The sequence below is a fragment of the Cetorhinus maximus genome, chromosome 17 (assembly GCF_964194155.1).
Source record: "Cetorhinus maximus chromosome 17, sCetMax3.hap1.1, whole genome shotgun sequence".
Classification (NCBI taxonomy): domain Eukaryota; kingdom Metazoa; phylum Chordata; class Chondrichthyes; order Lamniformes; family Cetorhinidae; genus Cetorhinus; species Cetorhinus maximus.
In genome coordinates, this window is record NC_135895.1 from 92268590 (window position 1) to 92294173 (window position 25584).

General features: G+C 38.6%; 1 protein-coding gene across 2 annotated transcripts in view; it reads right to left on the bottom strand.

Moving 5' to 3' along the window:
- Window positions 1-25584, bottom strand: part of suco (SUN domain containing ossification factor) — a 73698-nt gene that overhangs the window by 17914 nt on the left and 30200 nt on the right. The window contains exons 4-15 of one of the 2 annotated variants that reach the window (XM_078561572.1): window positions 20216-20361; window positions 19422-19553; window positions 19058-19235; window positions 17351-17477; window positions 16676-16797; window positions 14924-14991; window positions 14593-14700; window positions 14181-14286; window positions 12246-12266; window positions 10174-10229; window positions 8763-8854; window positions 4335-4400 (exon numbers count right to left, since the gene is read on the bottom strand). In XM_078561572.1, the coding sequence (XP_078417698.1) occupies window positions 4335-4400; window positions 8763-8854; window positions 10174-10229; window positions 12246-12266; window positions 14181-14286; window positions 14593-14700; window positions 14924-14991; window positions 16676-16797; window positions 17351-17477; window positions 19058-19235; window positions 19422-19553; window positions 20216-20361 (1222 nt within the window). The remainder of the gene's footprint in view (window positions 1-4334; window positions 4401-8762; window positions 8855-10173; window positions 10230-12245; window positions 12267-14180; window positions 14287-14592; window positions 14701-14923; window positions 14992-16675; window positions 16798-17350; window positions 17478-19057; window positions 19236-19421; window positions 19554-20215; window positions 20362-25584) is intronic. The other variant, XM_078561573.1, reaches the window with a different exon arrangement.

Genomic DNA, 25584 nt, shown 5'->3' on the forward strand with positions numbered 1-25584 from the left:
ACCCTTATTCAAAAAGGGGCACAAGGAAAAAGCTGGCAACTACAGGCCAGTCAGTTTGACCTCAATGCTAAGGAAACTTCTGGGAACTATACTACAGGATAAAATCAATAATCAATTAGACAAGTGCAAGATAATTAAGGAAAGCCAACATGGGTTCATCAAGGGATATTCATGTTTAATTAACTTGAGTTTTTTGAGAAGGTAACAGAGAAGGTTGATAAGGGAAATGCTGTTGATGTGGTATATCTGGATAGTGCCACATAACAGACTTACGAGCAAAATTCTAGGTTATGCAATAATAGGGAAAGTAGGCACTTGGATAGGAAATTAGCTGAGTGACAGGAAACAATAGTGATAAATGGTTGTTTCAGATTGGAGGGAGGTTTGTAGTGGAGTTCCTCAGGGATCAGTGTTGGGACCCTTGCTCTTCCTGACATATGTTAATGATCTAGACTGTGGTGTGCTGGGCACGATTTAAAAATTTGCAGATGATACAAAGATTGGAAATGTTGTCAACTGTGATGGGGGTAGTCTTGAACTTCAAAAAGACAGACATGTTGGTGGATTGGGCAGACCAAGTGGCAGATGAAGTTCAATGCTGAGAAGTGTGAGGTGACTCGTTTTAGCAGGAACGATATGGTGAGACAGCATAAAATAAAGGGAGAGCCTCTAAAGGAGGTGCAGGAACAGAGGGACCTTGGTGTATACATACATAGGTCAGTGAAGATGGCAGGGCATGTTGAGAGAGCAGTTAATAAAGCGTATAGTATCTTAGGCTTTATTAATAGGTTGAGTACAAGAGTAAGGAGGTCATGTTGAACTTCTATAAGACACTAGTTAGGCCTCATCTGGAGTACTGCATCCAGTTCTGGATGCCATACTTGAGGATGTGAAGGCACTGGAGAGTACAGAGGGTATTCACAAGAATGATTCTCAGGATGAAGATCTGTAGGTATGAGGATAGATTGAAGAGGTTGGGGCTGTTTTCCTTGGAGAAATGGCTGAGAGGCCTGATAGAGGTATTCAAGATTCTGAGGGGTATGAACAGGGTAAATAGTGAGAAACTGTTCCCACTCAAGAGAACATCAAGGACTAGAGGGCACAGACTCCAACTAATTGGCAAAAGGAGTAATGTAGTGTGAGGAAAATTTTTTTCACCCAGGGGGTGGTTGGAGTCTGGAACAAATCTCTTGAAAGGGTAGTGGTGGCAGGTTCGATCAAGGTATTCAAAAGGGAATTGGATTGCTACCTGAAAAAAAAGAATGTGCAAGGTTACAGGGATAAGGCAGGGGAGTGGGACTCGGTGAAAAGCTCTTTCAGAGAGCCAATGCAGGCTTGATGGGCCAAATGGCCTCCTTCTGCACTGTAAAAATAAATACAACAACCTATCAGCATTAAATGAGAAACAATACTATTTTATCGATGTACCCATTTTTGCACAAGTTCTTGCCATAAAATGCGTTCTTAGCAAGTGAGGAAAGCATTCAAATCAAAATGCCCATCAAATCAAAATGCATGGGGCAGAGAGAAAATGTGTAAGTGTGACAGCATTAACAGATGCAACTTCTGTGCAAATACAAGCATGCTTTAATATAATTTTTCTTTGGGGCTTTTTTTTTTAAAAAACATGCAAACTCTTCCTCAATAGCAGTGAAAGAATTTTTGACATCAGTTTTTGGCAAAATATTTTAGAGGCCAAGTTTGCAATTATATGCAGAATCCAAAAACAGACAGCTACCTTTAGAAATAAATTTGATATCCAAAAGCAAAGCCAAACTACTTGGGTTTGGTTAAAGCCTGCGAGTGTTGATGCTAAAAGGAGGGTTCACTGTACAATTCTTAATTTCACAGAAACCATGTAAATTGTGAAATGTGCACCAGTCTGCTGAATGCATAAGTTCAACACACAATAATAGCCTTTATTTCTCTCAGGAATGAGTCACACAATGACCATTTTCATATTTATAATGTTGTTGCATATGCCCTGATCACCATTCCATAGGGCATTCGCACATGGTGCAGCATTTCAACTGATTAACTCTATCAGGTCTCATCATTGTCACATCAGTGCTGCTGTCATTAGTCATTAGTTTTCATGACTGATCAAGTAAAATGCTAATGTTTTAGCTGCAAATCATGCAACATGACAAAAACCAACAGGAGATTTCATTGACAGGAGAAAGCTAACCTACTGACTCCAAGGAAATGGGATTTGAGACATTTGTAGCGCATATTAGACAATTAAGTTAAACTGTGATGCCAGCAATGCTATGAAACAGTTGTTAACAAGGACAAATTGATTATGTTACAAATATTTTTTTCCTGAGCTGGTGGGATGAGTTATTTACTTTTGTTGTGTGTGTGTATGTGTGTGTGTGTGTGTGGCGGGGGGGCAGTGGTGAGAGCCAACCCTTAGTCTTTGTTATCTGCTGTTTCACAGCATTGCTGGCATCACAGTTCAACTCCCCCCCAATTCCCTTACTTATTTGCTCTCTGCTCTGCCAAAGATGTTGAATATCTGTTGGGCTCCAGTTCCACGGGCATGGGTCATGCTGCTACCTAAGTTTAGAACCAAAAAGCACCAATGTGCTGTGACCACAGGGTGCATCAAAGGCAAATCGGATACTGTATTCATCTGATCCACACTTTTGATAAGGGCAGCGATCAGGTGCAAGAGCTATGGTTAATTTCCATTTCTAAATCAGGGGTGCTATGGCCAATTCCAACATCCTCACCAGTCCCAAGCCAGCATCAGCTAACTCTGCAGAACCTGGGGTCAAAATTGGGGTTTTTGTGGTATGTGTTGTTCAGCCACTTGCTGGATAAGCTTGTTGAGCCAAAAAAAATTACTCCCAGCAAAAGTGTAGATGTGATTTCATTGATATTTCCAAACTATGATATATATGAAGTTCAACTTATTGGACACAAGTAGCAAATACTCTTACGGATTACGGAACCATAAATACATTTAGGTAGTATCCAGTTTGTCTGGCATTTAAGAAATCAATGTCTGATAAAATTGCTCTTAACAAGGTTAGTAGAAATTTGAAGTACAAAAACAAGTAGAAGTCAATAATATGATTATGCGAATTTAAAAAGAAGAAACTAAGATAAGTGTACAAAGCAGGACTCCAGTTTCGCTCATTTAAAGTACAAGGCAATACAATGATGCTGAGTAGAACTTTGACGCACCTTTGACCAATCTTGTGGTAACATATACAAACCACAAAAGGAATGATTTTTTGCTCTGGCTTCATAAGTTGGTTAAAATTAAAACAAAGCCCATATTGCTACATAAAGTATTGATATACACATCCACCATTGCGTTCAAATAAAAATTCTTTAAACATGTTTTGGGCTATAAATTTTTAAAACCAAGAACGGGAATTATCTGTCAAATTTGGTTAAAACCCAAAAGGTAGTATTGCACTATTGACGCAATACTTCAGCTCCTGCAGATGTCTGTCAATAATCAGACATCTAAATAGCTCCAAAACATTCACTTTCAAAATGAATCCAGTTTATGATAACTTGGCAGCCTATTTACAAAGTCATCCAATAACTAGTTAGTGGTTAAGTGTGATGTGACAAATACATACATATTAATAGCTTTGCAAAATAAATCTCTCCTTCTAGAAAGGCAATGGATTTAATATGTGTTTGAAAACAATGACTTGTGTTTTAATGCTAATAATTTGATAACTGATCCCAGAAGAAGGAACAGTATGGCACTATATGACGATGTCTACTCAAGGGTGATCTCAAAAATTACTTTGACCCCAAGGCAGAGCATTTCCCTCCCCCCCCACCCCCCCCAGTGTTCTTGATCCAACATTACTCCTGAGAGAACTTGGGCATTTCCCAATTCGATCCATTATACAAACCTGACCATATAACACATTTTGAACCAACTTGCAAGCCCAGCTGGATAGAACAGATTAACCATATGAAACTGACCATTTTCTCCCCCTTTTCATTCTCTCAAAATGCTAATTTTTCCCCCCACACCTGGAAAATTACTCAGACCTGGAATGAGAAATGGGGACCAAATGTTACACTGGTCAGATAACATTATATTCACCAATCAGCTTCCAACCCTATAACTTAGTAAACATACAAAGTGGAAGGCTGAGCAAAGTGATAATCTAGGAAGAGGTGAGAAGACGGGAGAAGGAAGGAACTTTTAATTTCAGGGTACTGGGTGGAGGGTGTGGGAAGGGAGTATTTTAAAGGCTGGAACACAAAGTTACAGATTTGCAGTCAAAGTTTTTGAAATTCACCCTTTACTGTGTGACAGCTCAAAATGGGGAAGTAAAATTTGATTAAAAACTCACTTGTGGCTGAACCCAGTAGATTTTTTGAGGATTTTTCTTCTCGAGTACCATAATCCAGTGGGTAATCTGTTTGATAGCAATGACAATACAAACATTTTCACAACAGCTACATGCAAACATTAGATAGCATTGAGTGCATAAGCTGCTAAAGTTGAAGAAAGCAGCTGTCAAAATTGCTCCAGGATTTTTGATTAAGATCTCCACACAGTAGAAATAATGCAATACACATATAAAGCCATTCTGCACTTTTAGAAGCAAATGTTTAGGCAGTTTTGCTTTTCATGAGCCCAGACTCAATTCTGAATCTCTGGAAGAAGTGCAATCGCACACTGCCAAAATCCAAGCACAAACAGGAAACAAAAATAAAACTGCAGCTTTTTTGAATCAAGATCAAGCTACTGTTTGAATAAGCTAATTTCCCCATCTTATCAAAGCCCCATTAGTAAGTAGTGACTTGCAAAGCACGTTACTTAATCCCACTGCCTTCTACAATTTCCCAGGCAGTGGATCATTCACCTCAAAGTAATGAGCTCTGCATGGGTAGTTGTTGTGGTCTAAGTGGACAAAGCAGCCCAAAGGCTACTCTGTCAGACAAAAGCAAAATACTGCTGAAGGCGGAAATGTGAAATAAACAGAAAATGTTGGAAATACCCAGGTTAGGTAGCACCTGTGGAGAGAGAAACTGTTAACATTCTAGGTCGATGGCCTTTCATAGAATTCTGTCACATTTGCATTTGGTGACATTGTTAATTTATTAAATTCTAGTTTTGTTTTAATCACTATATCCCTAGTATTATAGTTAAATAGGTATTCAAGGTAATGGATTGTCACTATACCCCTTGTAAGGGCTAAAACTTAAGTGTGCTAGACTAGATCCAATTACAAAACATAATTGTCCATATCTTTCTCAATGTTAGCATTCCTCTTAAATTCAGCTTTAATCTATCATCCTACATCTTGTAGTCTGCATGGAAGACCTCACTTGAAGAATAAAGTAGTACTTGCATAGCATTTTAGCTGCCCAAAAAACAGCATTCATACAATGTCAACAATTTCTGAGAGGTACTTTGAGCCCACTGTTCAAATCATAATTGGTAGTTAGCTCAGTACCTAAATGAGAACCAATTGTCAACACAAGATGTCTATAGTGACTAAGAGCTCAAGCAGGCAATTGTTGTGCACAGATATATAACATTTTATTTTTGAAAGACTGCTTGTCGAGCTAGTATCTTTATTCCCACTCACCACCAAAGCCCTTAGCCCAATTTTCCACCTGCACCATCCTTGGATCTTTACCTAAATTAAAGAGTCTTAACTGAGCAAGACAGCCATTAGGCAACTGAGCCTCACCATACAAAAAGTGTTGTTTCGAAAATGATGCAGGAGTGAATGCAAGGGAAGAAAATTACTATATTTCTAGAAATATTTATTTTTAGCTTCCACAAGTCATAATAAAAAGTAACTTGGATGTGTGGTGCTTTATAGAACACAAAAACAATGCATTCAAGCAAGTCAACAGTCCAGATTAAAATCCTGTGTTTAAGTTTTGCATCACTATAACTTTACATACAGGCGTTTATTTGAAAGAAGGTGGTACAATATATTATCACATTGCAATTGTAACAAAAAAGCAAAGAAGAAGGAACTCACTTTCTATACCCATATGCCCTCTTTAGCAAGCTCATCACCTGCTTATAAAAAAATCAGTGCTGTAACTCTGGCACACAATACTTTCCTCGAACATACATTTCTTTCCTTTTCTATTACAAATGAATAATCACTGATTTTGTTTCTGGTTATGGTGACCCAAGACTTTACAATTTAAGGCATTTGGGGCTTCTCTCAACATACATGGATTCTTAGGGCTTAGCTGTAGAATAAAATTCAATGCCACATTTCTTCAGTTATTGCTAGTTTACGTCTTAACTAAATTGTGTCATTCTTGGCTCTTTGGTAGCTCACTTCAATGCAGCACTCCATCAGTGCTGTACTGCTGCAGGTCTTGTCTTTCAAATAAGACCTTAAACTAATGGCTGAGTTACTTTCAGTAGGATGCAAAAGGTCCCATGAGAAACCAAAACAGGGGAGACCCCTCTGCTCTGGACAATATTTATCCCTGAACCAACATATAACCATTATCTCATTACTGTTAGTGGGTCATAGTTGTGTGCAAATCAATTGCCATGTTTCACCTCATTACAACAGTGACTTAACTGCCTAAGTGCTTTGGAGTTACAAAAAGCATATATAAATGAAAGTCTATTCTTTCTTGAAATGAAATAATGTCTAACTGTTGGCTGAAATCGAACATGAATCAAGCGGCTTAATGTCTATAATCTTTAATTGTAGGACTGGCCTACTCTGTCAGACGACTTGTGTTCAGTGAATATTCATTTAAGAGGGCATTAAGTTTCAAGTTTTCTTTTAAGGTTTAACATATCCTTGCCTATTATAAGTAAATCTCCAATTGCTTATTGATATCTATTAGCAGCAAGAAACCATCTATTTTAATTCAAATTTAGATTTATGATGAAAGAGGGTGACACAAACTATGAAGTGGACAATAGAACTTAAGTTAAAAAATGTGGATGGAGAAGGCATGAGGGAAAGGCCAATGGAAGCAGTTGGATAAAACCTGATGCCAAGAACCATCAGTGGGGGGAAAAAAACTACCAAAATATTTTAGCTGCATTGCACATCAAATGGGTTTTTCAAATATAAGTGGATAATGAGATTTGATTTTTTTCTTGTTTCTATTTGTTTTATTAAATATATGGTAAATTGCCTTCATTTTTCTCCCAGAGCAGAAGCCAAATGCAACCAAGAAATTATAGGATCTCAGTCAATTCAAACCCGCCAGTAGATGAAGAGTAAATGCAGCAAAAATGAACCTCCTTTCAGTTGTGTCTTATCTTATGGGAGGTACGGCAAGCAGGCAGGCATCTTCTGGCACTTCCCTATACTGCTGAAATCGAAACTCTGGTTTGAGAACAAACTGCACCACATCAATTCATCTGACATGTTGATACTCCAGCATACCCCAAACCAAGATTTTGCTGCCCACTTTAACTGCCTAATTGCACATGGCCTGTAGCTGAGAATATGGAAAAGCAGTCAGAGGTTTGTATCTTTGCCTTTGTGGCCAAAGTCTGATCAAGAGAAAAAAAAAGACAAATTCACCCTCTCCAACCAATAGATACCCCGTGCCTTCACTTACTGCTGTATCCCATTAACCAAAAGTTGCAAATCTTGGTTAAGGGAGGGGACAGAGGGAAATAGGTGAACAAAATCTAAATGAAAATAGCAAGGTAGGAATGAAAGTCAGACATTCTTATTTTAATTACAATGTCCTGTTGCTGCCTAACATTGCTTTTCATCAAGTACTTTTTCCTCGCACTTCTCATTCCATTCCCAAAATATGTTCAACTTTCAATAATTTTAGCATGCTTCCTTCAGGTGACGATCTCTTTTGCTATGCTTAAAGATTTCAACGAAGTAGCAAAACTTGAAAATAAGCTGTTAGATAGGATGTAATACGCACAGCAAGTTCTCAAAATCAGTCACAAAATACCTGAATCATCTATTCTCACGTCGAACATTTAATGAATACATCTAGTTGGAAAAAGATGACAAAATTGAAAGTAATTTTACTGAGTTATGGAAAGCAACACATGATAGTTGCAGAGAGTTCACCCATCCTTGGATGCTAGAAATAGCTTAGATGCTTTCAAAAGAAAAGCAGAAATGTAGTTGCGAAATATAAAGACACACTGAAAAGCTGAGACAAGTTAGATAGAATGAAGAGAGACTTGTGTGGAATATGTATACCAGCATAGGCTGTTGGACCATCTGGACCATTTCTGTGCTGTGTTCTATGTATTTCTATGTAATCCTTGCTCAACCTGAAGATTTTCCACATTGAAGAATTATTTCTTAATGTTATGAAATGTCTCCACATGGAATTGAACAAGCGCCTGCAGCTATTTGCCAGTTCAAAGTACATAAAACATGATTAAACACTGGCAATTTTAGCCATCTGTTTTATTTGATTGTGAAGCCCTAATTATTTCATGCATATCTAGCTTACAAATTCTCAGTCCAATACTACAGTGGCCAGTCTACTCAAGCTTATGTAACACTTAGCAGACATGCAGGCAAATTGAAATGATAAAGGTTGAAGAGGTCCTTAACCAGACCTGTGGGTAAAGCAACTCACAGCAATGGGACTGTTTCAGATTATGGAGAAACAGAGGAAAAAGCCAAGCAGTGCAATTTCAGCCCATGAAAACTAGTGACCATCATACAATTAAGACATTATATTGGTAGTTATCATGGAATAAAGAACTGCTTTCCCTTGACGCCTCCCAACTGAAAATAACCAACAGCAAGTCACCATGGAGATAAAAAATACCATTAAAAAATCCATACCATAATCTTCATCAAGGTATTCTACGCGTTCTGTATTGTACTGCGATTCAGCAATTTCTTCATATTCCTCCACCATGCTGGTACCAAACACCCTGCACAAAATTGTCTGTCATTATTTCTATTGCAAAAATATTAGAGAACATCTAACAATAAGCCACCCTTACCCTCTTTTAAAATTCACTGATTAGTCATGCAGATTCTATTATTGGCCTGCCAGGTGGTATGTGTATTCTTTCTCGCTCTCTCTTGATGGTGTAGTGGTAATGTCACTAGACTAGTGATCCAGAGACCCAGGCTCATGCTCTGGGGACATGGGTTCAAATCCCACCACGGCAGCTGGCAGAATTGGAATTCAGTTTATAAATCTGGAATATAAAGCTAGTCTCGCTAATGGTGTCCATGAAACTACTGATTGTTGTAAAATCTCATCTGGTTCACGAATGTCCTTTAAAGAAGGAAATCTGCCATCTTTACCAGGTCTGGCCAATGTGGCTCCAGACCCACTGCAAAGTGGTTGACTCTTAACTGCCCCCTGAAATGGCCTAGCAAGTCACTCAGTTCAAGGGCAATTAGGGATGGGCAACAAATGCTGGCCTTGCCAGCGATGCCCACATCACATGAAAGAATAAAGAAAATAAAATTACTTGCAAGGGAAGGAAGCAAGGAAGCAGGGTTAACCCAATTTCCATAAAGCAAGTGAACGAACCGAAGTAAAACATGAATTTTTTAAAATTGTGTATTGCTACAGTTTTAGCTTTTTTCTCCTCCAACTCTTTTGGCTTTTGTACCCTTGAGAATCATCAAGGATAAATGTCAAGTTTACATCCTTCAAGTGCTTCTATCCGAACCTTGAGATCTAGGTAAGCTTTCAATAATATGCCTTGGATAAAAAGCAGCAAACCCTATCCCAAATCAAATCTGCTTGGCTTCCTTGGGTTTTCATAGCTGACACTTTGAATTTTGAGTCAAAAGAATTGACAGTTATACATGAAACAATCTGCTAGTTGAAAAGCGACTTAGAATCACCCTTCAAGCCTACAGTTTGAATAACTCTCAACATATCTAGCATACTTGGCTTGGACGTGCTTTGTTTCTTTGATTTTGCTGCTAGCTAAACTCTTTATGCATTGTTAACTAGGTATTTTTCAAGCAAGAAGTTACCAAACTAATTCTAAGCAAACAAAAATACTGCATTTTGGTCAAGCTTTAATGTTCTTTCTAAGCGATTGAAGTGTCTTCTATTTGGCAGCTGCCAACAATGAAGATGAAACCAGATGCTAACCTCTCTTTCATACAGTTATAACATTCCAGGGATTGATCTTTGGGAAAGACACAGGTTGGAAAAGTGGCTTTTTTTTTAAAAATGTTAACACTGGTTCATGCAGTCAGTGAATTGCAACTATAGTCTTACCTTATGAGGCTAAGGGGACAAAAATGTTCTGACCCAAAGTGCGATACTAATTCCACCTACAAAAAAAGCACATACTGAATTAACATAAGACAACAATCAACTATGAGTTAGGAGAAAAATGTGGGTGGTAAAATTTTTGGAAATCATTCACAAAGAAAACAATTCAGAACTAAGAGCGAAGTATATGGAATGATATTGGAAAAATAGGAAAATGTTAGCATGTTACACTTTCAAGTGCAATTTGTAAAAAACAAAATGTAGGAAACAACTGCAGGAGGTAAACATTTGCAATAAACCAGTCTTACAACTTGCAATGTAATGAATTTATAACTTGAACATGTTTAAAATAAGAGTTTGAGAAATGTGTTCACATGGTTCCTTTCAAAAACAAGCTTATTTAATAGATGAAAAAGCATCTCCTGGCAAGTGTAACTTTATTATGCTACATGCTCTTACTCAGAAAAGGACAGTGAGATTTTTTTTTGCATATTTACCTATGAAGTCAAACAAGGAGATCCACAACTGCTTAGAAATGGAGGGAAGTTTAGAAAATGCATATCCGTCTATGGGGCACAAAGGACTTTGCTACCGATCTCAAATATTCACTACACACAAATGCAACAAAAGCAAGAAACCCTCAAAAGAAAAAAAATCAAAGCCAACACATTGGAAGCTGTAAGACTTGGGTTTATGAGCCATGGCAAGGATTTATTCAATTGCGATTAGAACTATACGATTTATTTACAGTACTAAAATAACTCAACCAATTAAAAGTGAAAATTTTCTATACTTTGGAAATCAGGGCACAATTGCAAACAATTCTTAGGCGCTTAGCATGATTTAGGTTTTATTTTGCATGGTATTTCAGAAATAGCAAGATTCCACATGCACTGATTTGAGAGATTGCAGCCTGATGAGTTCAAGTCATTTATCAAATGGCTCATTGAATTCTTAACTTGAACATGTTTAAATTAAGAGTTTGAGAAATATGTTCACATGGTTCCTTTCAAAAACAAGCTTCCCAAAACAAAAATTGTCAAGAGGAGCACAGAAACATTGTTGAAGTTATATGGTTGCAAATAATGTTCCTGAATATTAGCAAATTATAACCAGGTACCTTACTGGTTCTCAGGATGGTTTTTAAAAGGAACTTAAAAGCTGATGACCATAAGGGGCTCAAGTTTGATGAAAATCCAGTAGGTACTGAAACAATGCTCCATATTTAGATACACATGGTACTTAAAACAGTTAATAGGATTGTTTATACATTTTTAACAGAAAACAACGGACAAAAGAATAAACTTCACTTTTTTAAAGGCTTAAAATTGAACCAGCTGTGACAATTTAGCTTTTTATTGATACACTCAATGATAAATTGCCAGGGGCTACAGTACTCACTTTCACTCATTTTTAATGCAAAAATCAGCAAGTCAGGACAGTCACTGAGTCAGGCAGCAGCTGCCTGACACAATGAAGCTACTGACTATTTTCACTTCACTTCGTTTTTTTTAAAAATGGATAGTCTTGAATTGTACATTAAAGTGAAGCCAATTATCATTTATTTTAATTGGAAACAAGTTTTGGTAGAATCCATAGAAATAAAATGTATTAACTTCCACCTCATAACAGTGGTGGAAACATCAAGTATCACTAAAATTTATTAGTCGTTTAAACACAAATCAGTACTTCACACGCCAAGCACACAAGGCTCTGTGCTAAAGCTTCAGTTACTGTATGGGGAATATTAGTGGTAACTTGCAGGTTTCACTCTGACTGGGAGCTTAACTAATTCATTGAAAATTTAGATTTATTAGATTTTCACCAAACTTCATGAAGTGCTTGTAGGGTATGATGACAATAAATTAATATTCAGTGACAGGAACAGTGCAATAATATAAAAGTCCCCACTTGCAGCAGTGTTGGGATTAAAAAGACATTTATTCGAACAAGTTGGTTTTGCCAATGCGCATTACTTATTAATAAAAGGCATGCAATGTTGGGCTTCATGCATGTTTGCAGTGCCTCCGAAAAAGAACTTCCCAATCCAGTGTTTAACTTCTAATAATGCTAACCTTTATGTATTTGATGAACATCTGAAGCAAGAGAAAGGGAGAAAAAGATGTCAGTAAGAGTAGTAACAGTCAAGATAGATCACTACATGCTACAAGCTCACACAGTACGATTATTCTCAAATTTTTCCAAGGTAAAGGCTACCTCCAAATATTGTGCTCTAAAGAATGGCCCGAAAGAAATGTCAAAATAAGCGACAAAATCTTTATCCGGATATTTAGAAAACTGGAACAGTGAAATTACTGAAACATTTAAAAGCAGTTCTGTGGAATATTTTGAAGATTTGTGAAACCGCAATTCTGCTCATTTTAAGGATTACAGAATGTCTCAAGCCTTGCATATACTACATCATACTAATTTCCAATTGATCTTAAATCAGCAATGTTTCAGTAATTTCAAAAGATCTCCAGCCATTTACGAAGTGACAGCACAGTACCTGAAAGTATTTGCTTTCACCTATAAAAGAAGTCTTTGTGCTGCGAGATCATTTTTGAGCCAATACAACCGCAATAGAGGCTCCAACCCAGCAGATCGCAAATCCAAATCAATTAACACTCAAGCCTCCTGTCTGTTCACCAAGGCAGTCTTGCTGAGTTGACAAGGAAATCAGTGTATGATATTGGAGTGCCCCATTTCATGGAGGGGGTGGGGGGGGAGGGGAACAAGCAAAGTACTAGTCTAGTTGTACAAAAAGTACATCTTTTGGTTAAGCAAAGACTATCATAAATGCTCAGAAGTCTGCACTTCAGGGAAGGCAATAAAAAATTATAAATAAATCGATTCATGATTGCTGCCATCAAAATGCAATCATAAGAGAGCTTGGTTTTACAAAATATATTTATGATATTCCATATTTTAATGAAACAAATTAAGCCAGTCATGATACAAGAATCTTCAATCAAACCATGAATTATAGCCTACTGACTTCCCCAAGTAAAATTTTAAGTTTTGTTGGTAGTTTTGAAAACAATCCAATGATAATTTTCCATCTTGAGGAAAATTGCTATTGCTTTGATTGATATACAAATGCTGTCCGAGAAATGTAATGCTTTTAATGAACAAACTAAGGCGATTAGTTTGCTGTACAGCTCCCTCTGGTGGTATGTCTGTAGTTTAAAATGCGCTTTTAAATAGGTCAATCAGCATTTGAAATTTTAGCTTCAATAGCCTCCAGACAATAGCTTCCATTGAAAATGTTCAATTTATAAATTTGCATGCATTGTGCTGGTTACATTTAATCTCTAATCTCAATCATTCTTCACTGACCATTTAAAGGTCTCTGACTTGCCTGATGTGTGCAAGTCTCTCCAACATAGTCTGGAGTTTAGGGCTGTAAATCCTAGGTAATTTTGGCATAAAGTTACTTCAAAATTTTAGTCTCTAAGCACTAATGTAAATGACTAAGAATATGGACTGAGCAGTCCTACAAAATTGAATAAAATCTAAGCTGCTTTTACAGTGCCTTTCAAGAGGAATGGTTCATGTTGAAAGTTCCCAGAGGCTTCAACAGCAACGCAAACTTGCCAGATTCCCCAAGATCAGCTAAGGTTCTTTTTAAACCAAGTATTCCTATATTTAGTCAAAACCAGTCACAAGTATGATTATACTGGGGTTCCTTCTGGGTGCACTGTGCTTGTATGACAGGAACTGGTAGCACATGATACAGCAGTGAACACAACCATTTAAGCCAAATATTTATGTGCAACATTCAGGACTATAGGCAGTGCCTTCCAGTTTGAGTACATTACAGCAAAACTTAACATGGACACCATTTGCACATCTAGCAGATAATGCAGGTCACAATACTGCCAGAAATTCATGAAAAGAAAATATTAACTACCAAAAAAAATTAACAATTTAAGCCAGAGTAGACGTTGAAGGACTAGTAAAATGCAATTCACATTTTCCACTCCCATTTTGACAAATGTATTTCTCACCTTGACATACTTGGCATACATTTGCTCATCTAAAGGAAAGCTTTGCACAGTTCTCTCATCCAGAGCATGGAATGTTCCAAGCTTAACCCATTTATTGGTGGGATACCTGCACATAAACATGGACAAAAAAAAAAAATGGGAGTGGGTCATTTAGAAAACCATTTAAAAGTAAGTATTAACCACAGCTTAAAAAATGGCAACGGTAAAATTGAACTTCTGTAGAGGGGCAAAATGAACAGTAGCAGATCGGCCACATATTGTGTGCCAGTAGATAATGGGCTCTAGTTGAATTTTATTAATCCAGAAGTAAGGCTGATGTACATTATCTTGGTGGCCAACAGCTGCGAAGCGCTGATTATTACAAAGTTTACATATCTTTTGCATAATATTTCCAACTTAAAATAAAACATACCTGTCACTGATAGAAACTAGGAAGTCCTTTGGTGTAGAGGAAAATAACTCAAAGTTTGCAATGTCAAGCTGTCGGACTTGGATTGGTTCACATAATTCTATTACAAACCTGTGGAGAAGAATGCAATTCAGCTGTAATAAAAACTTAAAAAAACCAAGAGCCATTCTTTTGTTGTTTTTTTGCTCAACTGTAATAGTGGATAACCCGTGTCAAAAAGTCAGAACAATGCATCGTCAACACCTGCACTGTTTAATTTCGAAGTACATAGCATTTTTACAAATTAATGAGTCTTCACGTTGCTTCCTTTCATATGTCATGAATTTGAACTTACCAAATTTTGGCGCTGCATGGGTTTAACATGTACAAGTCCATATTTTCCATCAAAATTGCGGAATTGCTCTGCAAGGTAAAATTTTAACAGCACCGTAAGTACCTAACTTTTTATACTGGTAGATAACAGAGTGCAGATGCTCACCATTGACATATTGCTAAAGCGATATTTTAATAACAAAAATGACAAAAAGCACTAAGAGGAGGCAGAGGTTTGAAGTTTTGCACATCATCCATTCTTTATAACTAGTGAATGTTTATGATCAGGAGGCAGCATTAGGGAGCTGAACAATTTTGGCATCAATAAACATTTCCAGAACAGCTACAACATAACAACTTGCATTTATATAGCACCTTTAATGTAATAAAACATCCCAAAGTTCTTGCGATATTGTAGAGCAAATTACACAACTCAATCCACATCTTAACCACCAACCTCGAATGGGAATCTTTCTCTCCATCAATGTAACGTTCTTTTTTAATTTCCTACATCTTCATTGCCTTGCCAGTGAAAGTACTGAGACTTAACATTGGTGATAAACTGGATCAACACTTACACAAACCCATTTCACCTATTACCCATTCACCCAACATTTCAGTCTAGACTCCTTAGAAGCCAAGTGTCCAAAAAAGGTCAAGGTAGTGTGCTAACCCACTGTGCCATCCAGTTATGTCAGGACACAAAACAGTAATGTTACTGAATACCATCAATTTGACGTGGATGCCACACAGTCAAAATTGAGAACCACCATTTAGTAACTTGAAAATGCAATACTTAGCGCTAAATTTGGATCAAGTGGACCATCAGACTTGAATGCAACTTGCATCAGATTGAAACTTAAACAACAGTGGGGGGGGGGCTAAGTTAATGGTACAGACCAGAAAACACCTGGATATTTACATCTAACACATGCATCTGCCCCTCACCTAACATTGCTATGTCATTTACCCAGAAATAATTGCCAGTGCAATTCGCCCCACCCTTATTTTGATAGCAAGTTCTACTTGCCGACCTACTTTCCTCCATAAATTCCAACTCAGCCGAAACCTGGCCAAGTCCTGCTTGGCCATCACCCAGGTCCTCATTGATCTACATTGGCTCACTGTTCACTCTCATTGAATGTAAAAACCTAGTATTTAATCTGTACCTCTTCTTCATCCCACCCTATCTCTGCAGTTTCCTCCAGACCTAAATTGCCCGCCCAAATTTTGTTTCCAGTAACCTGATCACAGGCCCCCCCCAACTCTTCATTCCACCACTGGCGACAGCACTTATAGCAACAGAGATTCTACTATCAAATTTTCTCCCAAAAGCTCCCAACCTCTCTCTCCTTTAGAGGTCTCAAGCTTTGTGTTCAGCCAGGTTTTGGTCACCCTTTTAAGTTTCTTTTCTTGCTCGGCGCGTTATTCTTATCAGGGAAGTACTTTGGGAATTTTTTTTTAAAACTTAAAAACAGCTATATAAATTTAAGTTGTTAATAGCTACCCCTGTCAAGAACAGTACCATGCAGAGAGGTCTATGTTTTTAGTCTTAGTCCACAATTTTCCGGCCCTGCTGTGACTGGGATGGGGCCGGAAAACGTGACAAGCCAGCCAAAAGTCCAGTGACTTCAACGGGACCGGAAGATCCTGCCCTTAGAATCAGAAACACGCCAAAGTGACACAACAAATGAAGCATAATAGGATATAACATACAACCTGCAGAAAGCATGCTCATTTTAATTAAAAATGCTCTTGAAGGAAAATAGAATACCTTTGCTTCAGGATTAGCAGACAGAATTTTGGCTCCACACTCTACGGAGGCATAGTTATTGAAGTTTTTCTGAAGCTTTTTAGCAGAATGGAGGGCACCAGTAGAGGTATGCAATGATTGGCCTGAAAAAAAGTAATTTACATTACCAAAATTGTTCTTGTATTAGTCCTAAACCCAAGTTACTGTCACTTTTCCATTCCCTTGGTCCAGTTCAGTGACTCTTTAATTTCTATATTTGCCAGGAAATCAGTGACTCAAAAATTTAAACCCACCATTAAAATACCAAGGTACAGAATTGTACAAATACAAAAATAATCCAATGTTTCCTATCTTTAAATATCAATGTAATTCCCACTTTCTAGGATCTGCAAACAAATCAAGACTTATACCATGTGGGATGTTATATGTTAAACAAGCCAGAGAAGTGTTAGAAAAGGGGAGGTGCAGAAACTACTTTAAAGTGGTGTAAGTGTAGAATCAATTGCATTGGGGGTACTGAAGTGCATATTGTGGAAAAAAAAAACAGAATCAGATAGATATTTGAGTGAGTGATTGAGCAGTGGGGCTAGACAGATGGGACTGCAGTCTCTTTTGGTCTTGCGCTTTTATAGGTTTCTAATTCCTCAGGCAGTCTCAAACAGATTTCTTAACGACCAGCAGATTTCCAATGCTTACTTTTCTCTTTCTCCTCTTCCATAACTTTCTTTTTCCATTCATCAAATGATGGAATGTCTCCTGAATCCTTGGGTGGAATCACAGAAGAGGAGTCTCCAGCATCTACTGTTTTTGAAACTTCAGTATCCTACATAGCCCAAAGAAAATAGTTCAGTTAATACAGGCCTGAATTTAAAATGCTGTTAATACTTGATATTGATAGTAAATATGATTTACTGTTGCAAAGACAAGAATGCTAAATGTAGTTGGCCATGTAGGATAATTAAATAGCATTTAGTACTTTAGTGCACCTTCCCCTAAGCCTACATACACTAGATGGTCAATTCTTTACAAAATGCTGCTGTGGCTCATGAAACTAAGATACTGAGGTTGGAGTAATGTTTAGTCAAAAATTCCATTAATTGAAGAGAACAAAATACTCTCCCACAAGTTGCAACCTTACCCTGCCTCCCCAACAAACAGTGAAGGTGGTGGGGGTACGCACCAACTAGGAGTAGGCCATACAGCCCCTCAAGCCCTTGACATTGGTTCAACTAGTGCCAAAGATGGAGGAATTTTAAGTATAAATTCAATTTACAGCAATATATGTTTTTGCAAAATTATGCAATAGTTTTGAAAACACTGGACAGAAGTAGGCCTCACCAACAAAACCTGCCACTCCTCCAAAGTGAATCACTACCATTGGGAGTTCCCACTCATTGCACTTGTTTGCAGACATTCAAGAAAGCTCCAGAAACTGTGGTGCTCTTGGGCCCAAACACTCAACAGGAAGGATTCAAATTATTATTTTAATGTATTAAGAAACTCACCACTGTATCTCAACCCGACTAGAAAATAGGTTTAGTAGATTTTTAAGTTATTTTCAGTAATTTAAAACAGGGTTACTTGAAGCTGTCAAATGGACATGGATTTAAATGCTTATTTTGAGAGATACACCCATTTTCAGTTGTATAACCAATCTTCACCCGGTTACCACTCCCAAAACGATCAGAGAATATTTTTTAAAGCAATTTTGTTTCTTTTAAGATAGGCGTTTTAAAACGATGCCTGGTTCCACTGGCTCCCAGCAGATTTTGCTTTTGGTGACATGCAAAGAAGTTTGAGTAGAAACTTTGGATCAGAGGTGAACACTTCTCAAAAAAGGTTGAAATTTTAGACTGTATTTGCACTGGAATCACTGATTGCACTCAAGCAGAAACTCTACCCTCTACTCTTTGTTTCTTAGAAGTTGAAAACTTGAATCATTTTTTTCATTATTGTTTGCTCACAGATTAATTACCTAAGTCTGACTATATTACAGACTCTCTCCAAGGCAAAGCATTAAAAACACAATTCTTTTCTTCAATCAAATATTTTAATTTATAACCTAATTTCACTCAGCCTTCATTTATTTAATATTGGTAAATTTTTACTGTTGAAGCTGGAACATAATTGCCGGCATTGGCTGTTTTGCTCATCTTCCCAATGCAGCTGTTAAAAGTATAAGCGCACTGTCCTGAAGCAATTTCTGGGAGCTCTGGGTACATTTCCAGCTGCCATTAAATATCTCGAGTGCTTTGTAGATGTTCTACATTAGACAACAATATTTTCAAGTACAACAGCAAGGAGCACTTGAAGCATTTGAACGGCTCCAAAGACTGGGAAATGGAGAAACATTACAAAAGAAAACAGTATCAAGTCATTTTGTCGGGCAGCAATAGTACTTACTTCTGCTGGCTCTTCAGTCAGCAAGTCCTGTGAGGCGTTAGAAGTTCTCTCTATTGCTGGCTTCTGTTCATCAGCTTCAGGCAAGATTGTCTTTGGAATTTCGGAAAGCTCAGATTCAGGTGTTTCCTCTTTGCCATTTGAAGAGGTTTTCCCACCATCACTAGGTTTCTCCGGAGGACTAGAAGTGAAAAATAGTTCTCTAAATGCACCATATTGAATGCCAAAAATATCCTAGCCAAATAAATATTTTCTTTTACAACACTGAACTTGTGCTTAGAATAATGAGAAGCAAGCAGAGCATGAAAGCAATTAGATACTGTAGATCCAGCACAACAGAGAAAATAGATGCTCATTCAATACTCACCCTTCAGGTAGGCTAACATAGGAGGGGGGCTTGCTTTGAGGAATAGCCTCACTTTTCCCTCCAGCATCACAGTCAGCTTTTGACTGCTCATAGCTTAATACGGGAATATCATCACTGGAATTTTCTATTGCACTAAGGGAAAGAAATAATGATACTGTTTAACATATTGCTTCACTCAAAAAGGAACTTTCCTCCAACCAATGGACTATTCTAAATAGGAAAACTAAAACAAAAAAAAACATTATATACTGAGCTAAATCAAAGCCGTTAAAAATAGTATCAGCTAAGTAAACCAAACTCAGTTTTTAAAAATTGAGGTACAGATTTTTGCTTTCATTCTGATTGCTTCTCATAGCCTTGATCATTAGATCATACTGGCATGTTTGTATTTTGCGAAGAAACATCAACAGCTTTAATTCACTGATAACATGGCAATCCTTTAAGACATTGAGAGGAAACTTCACATTATGTTGGTTATTCAAAATTTTAAAGGGAAGTGATCAAATGGAAGTCAGACTAGATCATTGATTGAAATGTGGCATCAAATAATAAATAACTACATGAAAACCTGGAAAAAAAACAGCTTTATGAAAAATGCTTTTATTTTAAAATTTACACTCCCAAATAGCTACTTGATTTGTGATCTACATCACATTTAAACAGCTCTTACTATGTCATATCTATTGTAGTGTCAAATGTTATATTTATGGATAGCAGTTGTAAACAAGGTGGTTCCAGTGCAGCTAGTCCTGCATTCTGAGTAAACACATGATAATTTAGAGCGCAACACTTGCCTATTCTGCAAGAATGAGGAGTTCTCTGAGGTAGTCGAACTGGAAATGTTATCAGTACTAGCAGCTATACTAGAAGCAGGTTCCTCCAGTCCTATAGAAGGCTCCAGTCCAGGTTCAGGAAAATCAGACTGTTCAGAATTCACATGCTGCATAAAGAAAGGTTCATGTTAAAGGTAAAACATTATTTTAATATGCGTGTTTAATTAGGAGCCCGATGTGGATACAATGCATGCATGACACTTTCTTCAGTGCATTTGTTGCATAACTGTCATGCGGTACCAGATTTCACTTATAATTCTGATTAACAATACAATGTCTCAAATTTTACATTAACAACAGTCAGGCCATTAGTCCTCACTTTTATTGGAGGGATAAATCATACAGAAGTTTCTGTCCATCAGGCAGTTAACTGCGGAAATCTGAAAGCAGCTGTCAAAGATACCCTGCTTCTCCACAGGGTAGGCTGTTGCAGTCCTCCCGTTGAAATAACTGCAACAGCACGAACTTGCTATATGTGCCCAGTTCTCCATTAAAAACAGCAGAAAAAGAGCTTTTAAAACTGCATATTAAGTGATACCTACTGAACAATCCTCCTGGCTTTGACAAATTAATTGCGTGTGGAATCTCATTCCTCAAATGAAAATTAGTGATGAAAATGTAAATCTCCAACAATCTCTATCGCTCTCTCCTTCAATTCAATCTTTATTTCTTAGTCTGTGTTTCACGTTCTGTACATCGGTTACATTTAGAGGCCTGAACTTCCACGGAATGGAAATCAGATTGCCACTCCATTCCTACTTACCTTTAAACTTTTTCGAACCTGCCTCGCTGGATCTTCCAACTCAGGCTAGGAGAACACTATGCAGGGCAGTGCGCTCCTGAGGCTTTCAGTTGCTGGGGGGGGGTGGGGACGGGACGGTTGGCCAGTCAGGGGCCTGGAGCAAAGACGTCCAATCCTGACCTGGAAACTTCTGGTGGGGCGGGGGTCCTAGGGAACCCCAGTTCCACTGCCCTAGAGCTCAGAAGTTTCAGCCCTATATTTCACGCTTTACACTTCCTGTTATGGGCTCTGTGTCTCGATGAAAATGCTTCAATCAGGCTGGTTGTTTCTTTCTCTAACCTCTAAGGTAGTTCTAAGAGGGCGCCATGCTGAAAAGATGGCAGAATGGAGGAAACCCACATTGAGAAATGCATGCAACTGCATGTGCAACTTCAGCAAGGTGAAATGCGAGTGGTGTTCCTTTACTGCCAATTGTGAAATCCAAGCTTATAACAAACTTCTCCCGCCATGGAAATGCATTTCAGCTGCTATGGCAATTACACTGTGAAGTTTGCAAAATAAGGCAGTTCATCTGGCATTTTAAAGATAATATTTGTAAAGATGAACCACCATTTGAAGATTGGCGATCTGAAGCTTTCCATTTTGAAAGATTTTCTCTTCTCAGAATAGCAAAACAACTTAAAACGTTCTTTCTGCAACTTGTATTTTTATAGCAATGTTAAGAACATAAGAAATAGGAACAGGAGTAGACTATTTGGTCCCTTGAGCCTGTTGCCATTCAATAGATCATGGACGATCATCTTGTGTTTCGATTTCCACATTCCCATCTAACCCCGATAACCTCCGATTCCCTTGCCTAACAAGAATCTATCTACAGAGATAAAAACAGAAAGCTAAAAGCTACTGCGGATGCTGCAAATCCAAAACAGGGGCAGGGTTGCCTGGGGGGGCTCGGCGGGTCTGGCGGCATCGGTGGGGAGGAGATTGGTTGGCGTTTCGGGTCTTCATGGCCCTTCGGCAGAGCTGAGTGTAGTTGGGAGAAAGGTGAAATATAACCAAACCTCCCTGTCGCTTGCCATTTTAACAGTCCACCCTGTTCTCTTGCCCACATGTCTGTCCTTGGCTTGCTGCATTGTTCCAGTGAAGCCCAACGCAAATTGGAGGAACAGCACCTCACCTTCCAACTAGGCACTTTACAGCCTTCCGGGCTGAATATTGAATTCAACAACTTTAGATCTTAAACTCCCCTCCCCCCCATCCCCACCCTGTTTCTCCCCCCTCCCTTTTTTTTCAATAATTTATATAGATTCTTCTTTTCCCACCTATTTCCATTATTTTTAAATCTAAAACTAAAACTTTGTTAGTCTTTCCACCCCACCCCCACTAGAGCTGTACCTTGAGTATCCTGTCTTCCATTCTTAATTAGCACTTTTCTTAGACAATATCACCACCTTCAACACCTCTTTGATCCTTTTGTCTGTGACATCTTTTGATTATCTGCTCCTATCACTGCTTGCTTATCTCCACAATCACCACACCCTCAACTTCTCTCTCCCCCCCACCTTAGACCAGCTTATATTTCACCTTTCTCCTAACTACGCTCAGTTCTGCCGAAGGGTCATGAAGACTCGAAACGTTAACTGATTTCTTCTCCACCGATGCTGCAAGAATCTATCTAACTCTGCCTTCAAAATATTCAATGACCCCGCCTCCACCACCTTCTGAGGCAGAGAATTCCAAAGTTGCACAACACTCAGAAAAAATTTCTCATCTCTGTCCTAAGAGTGACCCCTAATTTTAAAACAGTGCCCCCAGTTCTGGACTCGCCCACAAGAGCAAACATCCTTTCAACATCCACCTTGTAAATGGAAACAAGCCCTGTCTGTCCAACCCTTCCTTGTAAGACAACCCACTCATTCCAGGTATCAATCCAGTAAACCTCCTTTGAACCACCTCCAATGCATTTACATCCTTCCTTAAATAAGGAGACCAAAACTGCACACAGTATTCGAAGTGTTCTTACCAAGGCCCTGTATAGCTGAAGAATAACATCCTTACTTTTATGTCCAATCCCTCTCATAACAAAGGATAGCATTCCATTAGTCTTCATTACTTGTTGTACCTGCCTACTAACTTTTTGTGATTCATGTACTAGAACACCTAGGTCCCTCTGCACCTCAGAATTATGCAGCTATTCTCCATTTAAGTAATACTCTGCTTTTTTTGTTCTTCCTGCCAAAGTGAACAATTTCACATTTTCCCACATTAAACTCCATTTGCCAGATCTTTGCCCACTTAATTTATTTATATTCATCTGCAACCTCATGTCCTCTTCACAGCATACTTTCCTACTTATCTTTGTGTCATCTGCAAATTTAGCTACCATGTCTTCACTCCCCTCATCTAAGTCATTGATGTAAATCATAAAAAGTTGAGGACCCAGTAAAGGCCCCTGTGGGACGTCACACGTCACATCCTGCCAATCAGAAAAAGACCCATTTATGCATACTCTGTTTTCTGCCAGCCAATCTTCTATCCATTCTAATATGTTACCCACTACACCATACGCTTTTATTTTCCAAAATAATCTTTGATGTGGCACCTTATCAAATGCCTTCTGGAAATCCAAGTACAGTATGCCTACAGGCTCCCCTTTATCTACTCTCCAACAAATTGGTTAAACATGATTTTCCTTTCACAAAACTATGCTGATTCATCCCCATTGCCTTGAGCTCTTAAGTGCCCAGCTATAACCTCTTTAATGACAGACGTCAAGCTAACTGGCCGATAGTTTCCTGTTTGCTGCCTCCCTCCCTTCTTAAATAGAGGAAAATTCACACCAGCGCATCAACTACCTCATTAGCCACCTCTTAAGACCCTAGGGTGTAGTCCATCGGGACCCGGAGACTTGTCATCCTGCAGCTCCATCAATTTGCTCAGTACCATTTCCCTAGTGATTTCAATTTCACCAAGTTCCTTTCTCCCGTTCACCTTCTGATTTGCAGCTATTACTGCAACGTCTTTGTATCCTCTACAGTGAACACAGAGCAAAACATTTGTTCATTTCTTCTGTCATTTCCTTATTATCTACAATTAACTCTCCACTGTCACTCTCTAGAGGGCCAACACTCACTTTACTTACTCTTTTCCTTTTTAAGTACTTGCAGAAACTCTTACTATCCATTTTTACATTTCTAGCTAGCTTCCTCTCATACTCTAACTTCTTTTTCCTGCATAACCTTTTACTCATTCTGTCATTCTTTATATTCTGTCCAATCACCTGCCCTGCCACTTATCTTTGCAGAATTGTATGCCTTTTCCTTAAATTTGATGTTTTCCTTAACATCTCTAGTTAACCACAGATGGTGAGTCCTCCCCTTAGAATTTGTCTTAATAGTAGGAATGTACTTATCCTGAATACTCTGAAATTTCCCCTTAAATGACTGCCACTGCTTTCCTATTGAGCTGTCCTCTAGCCTAGTTTCCCAGTTCACTTCAGCTAGCTCAGCTTACATCCCCATATAGTTGCCCTTATTCAAGTTTAAGATACTAGTCTTAAACCCACTCTTCTCCCTTTCAAACTAGATGCAAAATTCAATCATATTGTGGTTGCTGCTACCTAGGAATGCCTTTACTCCGAGGTCGTTAATTAATCCTGTCATGTTATACAATACCAAATCTAATATAACCTGCTCTCTCTGGTTGGTTCCAGAACATGCTGCTCTAAGAAACTCTCTTGAAACTGCACTGGAGGGGGTGTAGGGGAGATTCACCAGGATGTTGCCTGGGATGAAACATTTAAGTTATGAAGAGAGATTGGATAGACTTGGGTTGTTTTCGTTGGAGCAGAGAAGACTGAAGGGCGACCTGATCGAGGTGTACAAGATTATGAGGGGCATGGACAGGATGGATAGGGAACAGCTGTTCCCCTTAGTTGAAGGGTCAGCCACAAGGGGGCATAAGTTCAAGGTGGGGGGCAGGAGGTTTCGGGGGGGAGGGGGGGATGTGAGGGAAAACTTTTTTACCCAGAGGGTGGTGACGGTCTGGAATGCACTGCCTGGGAGGGTGGTGGAGGCGGGTTGCCTCACATCCTTTAAGAAGTACCTGGATGAGCACTTGGCACATCATAACATTCAAGGCTATGGGCCAAGTGCTGGTAAATGGGATTAGGTAGGTAGGTCAGGTGTTTCTCTCGTGTCGGTGCAGACTTGATGGGCCGAAGGGTCTCTTCTGCACTGTGATTCTGAGATTGTGTGTGATTCTGAAAGCATTCTAAGAACTCCTCATCCAGGCTACGACTACCAATCTGATTTTTCCAGTTTGTGTGTAGATTAAAATCACCCATGATTATTGCCATCCCTTTATCACAAGCACATAAGTTTTTCACATACACTGTGGCTACTGTTGTTTGTGTGTGTGTGTGTGTGTGTGTGTGTGTGTGTGGGGGGGGGGGGTGTAGACCACTCCCACTAATGACTTTTTCCCCCTACTATTCCTCAACTCCACCCAAACCGAATCTACATCCTGATCTCCTGAACCAAGGTCATCTTTAACGATTGCATCAATGCCCTCTTGGATTAACAGTGCT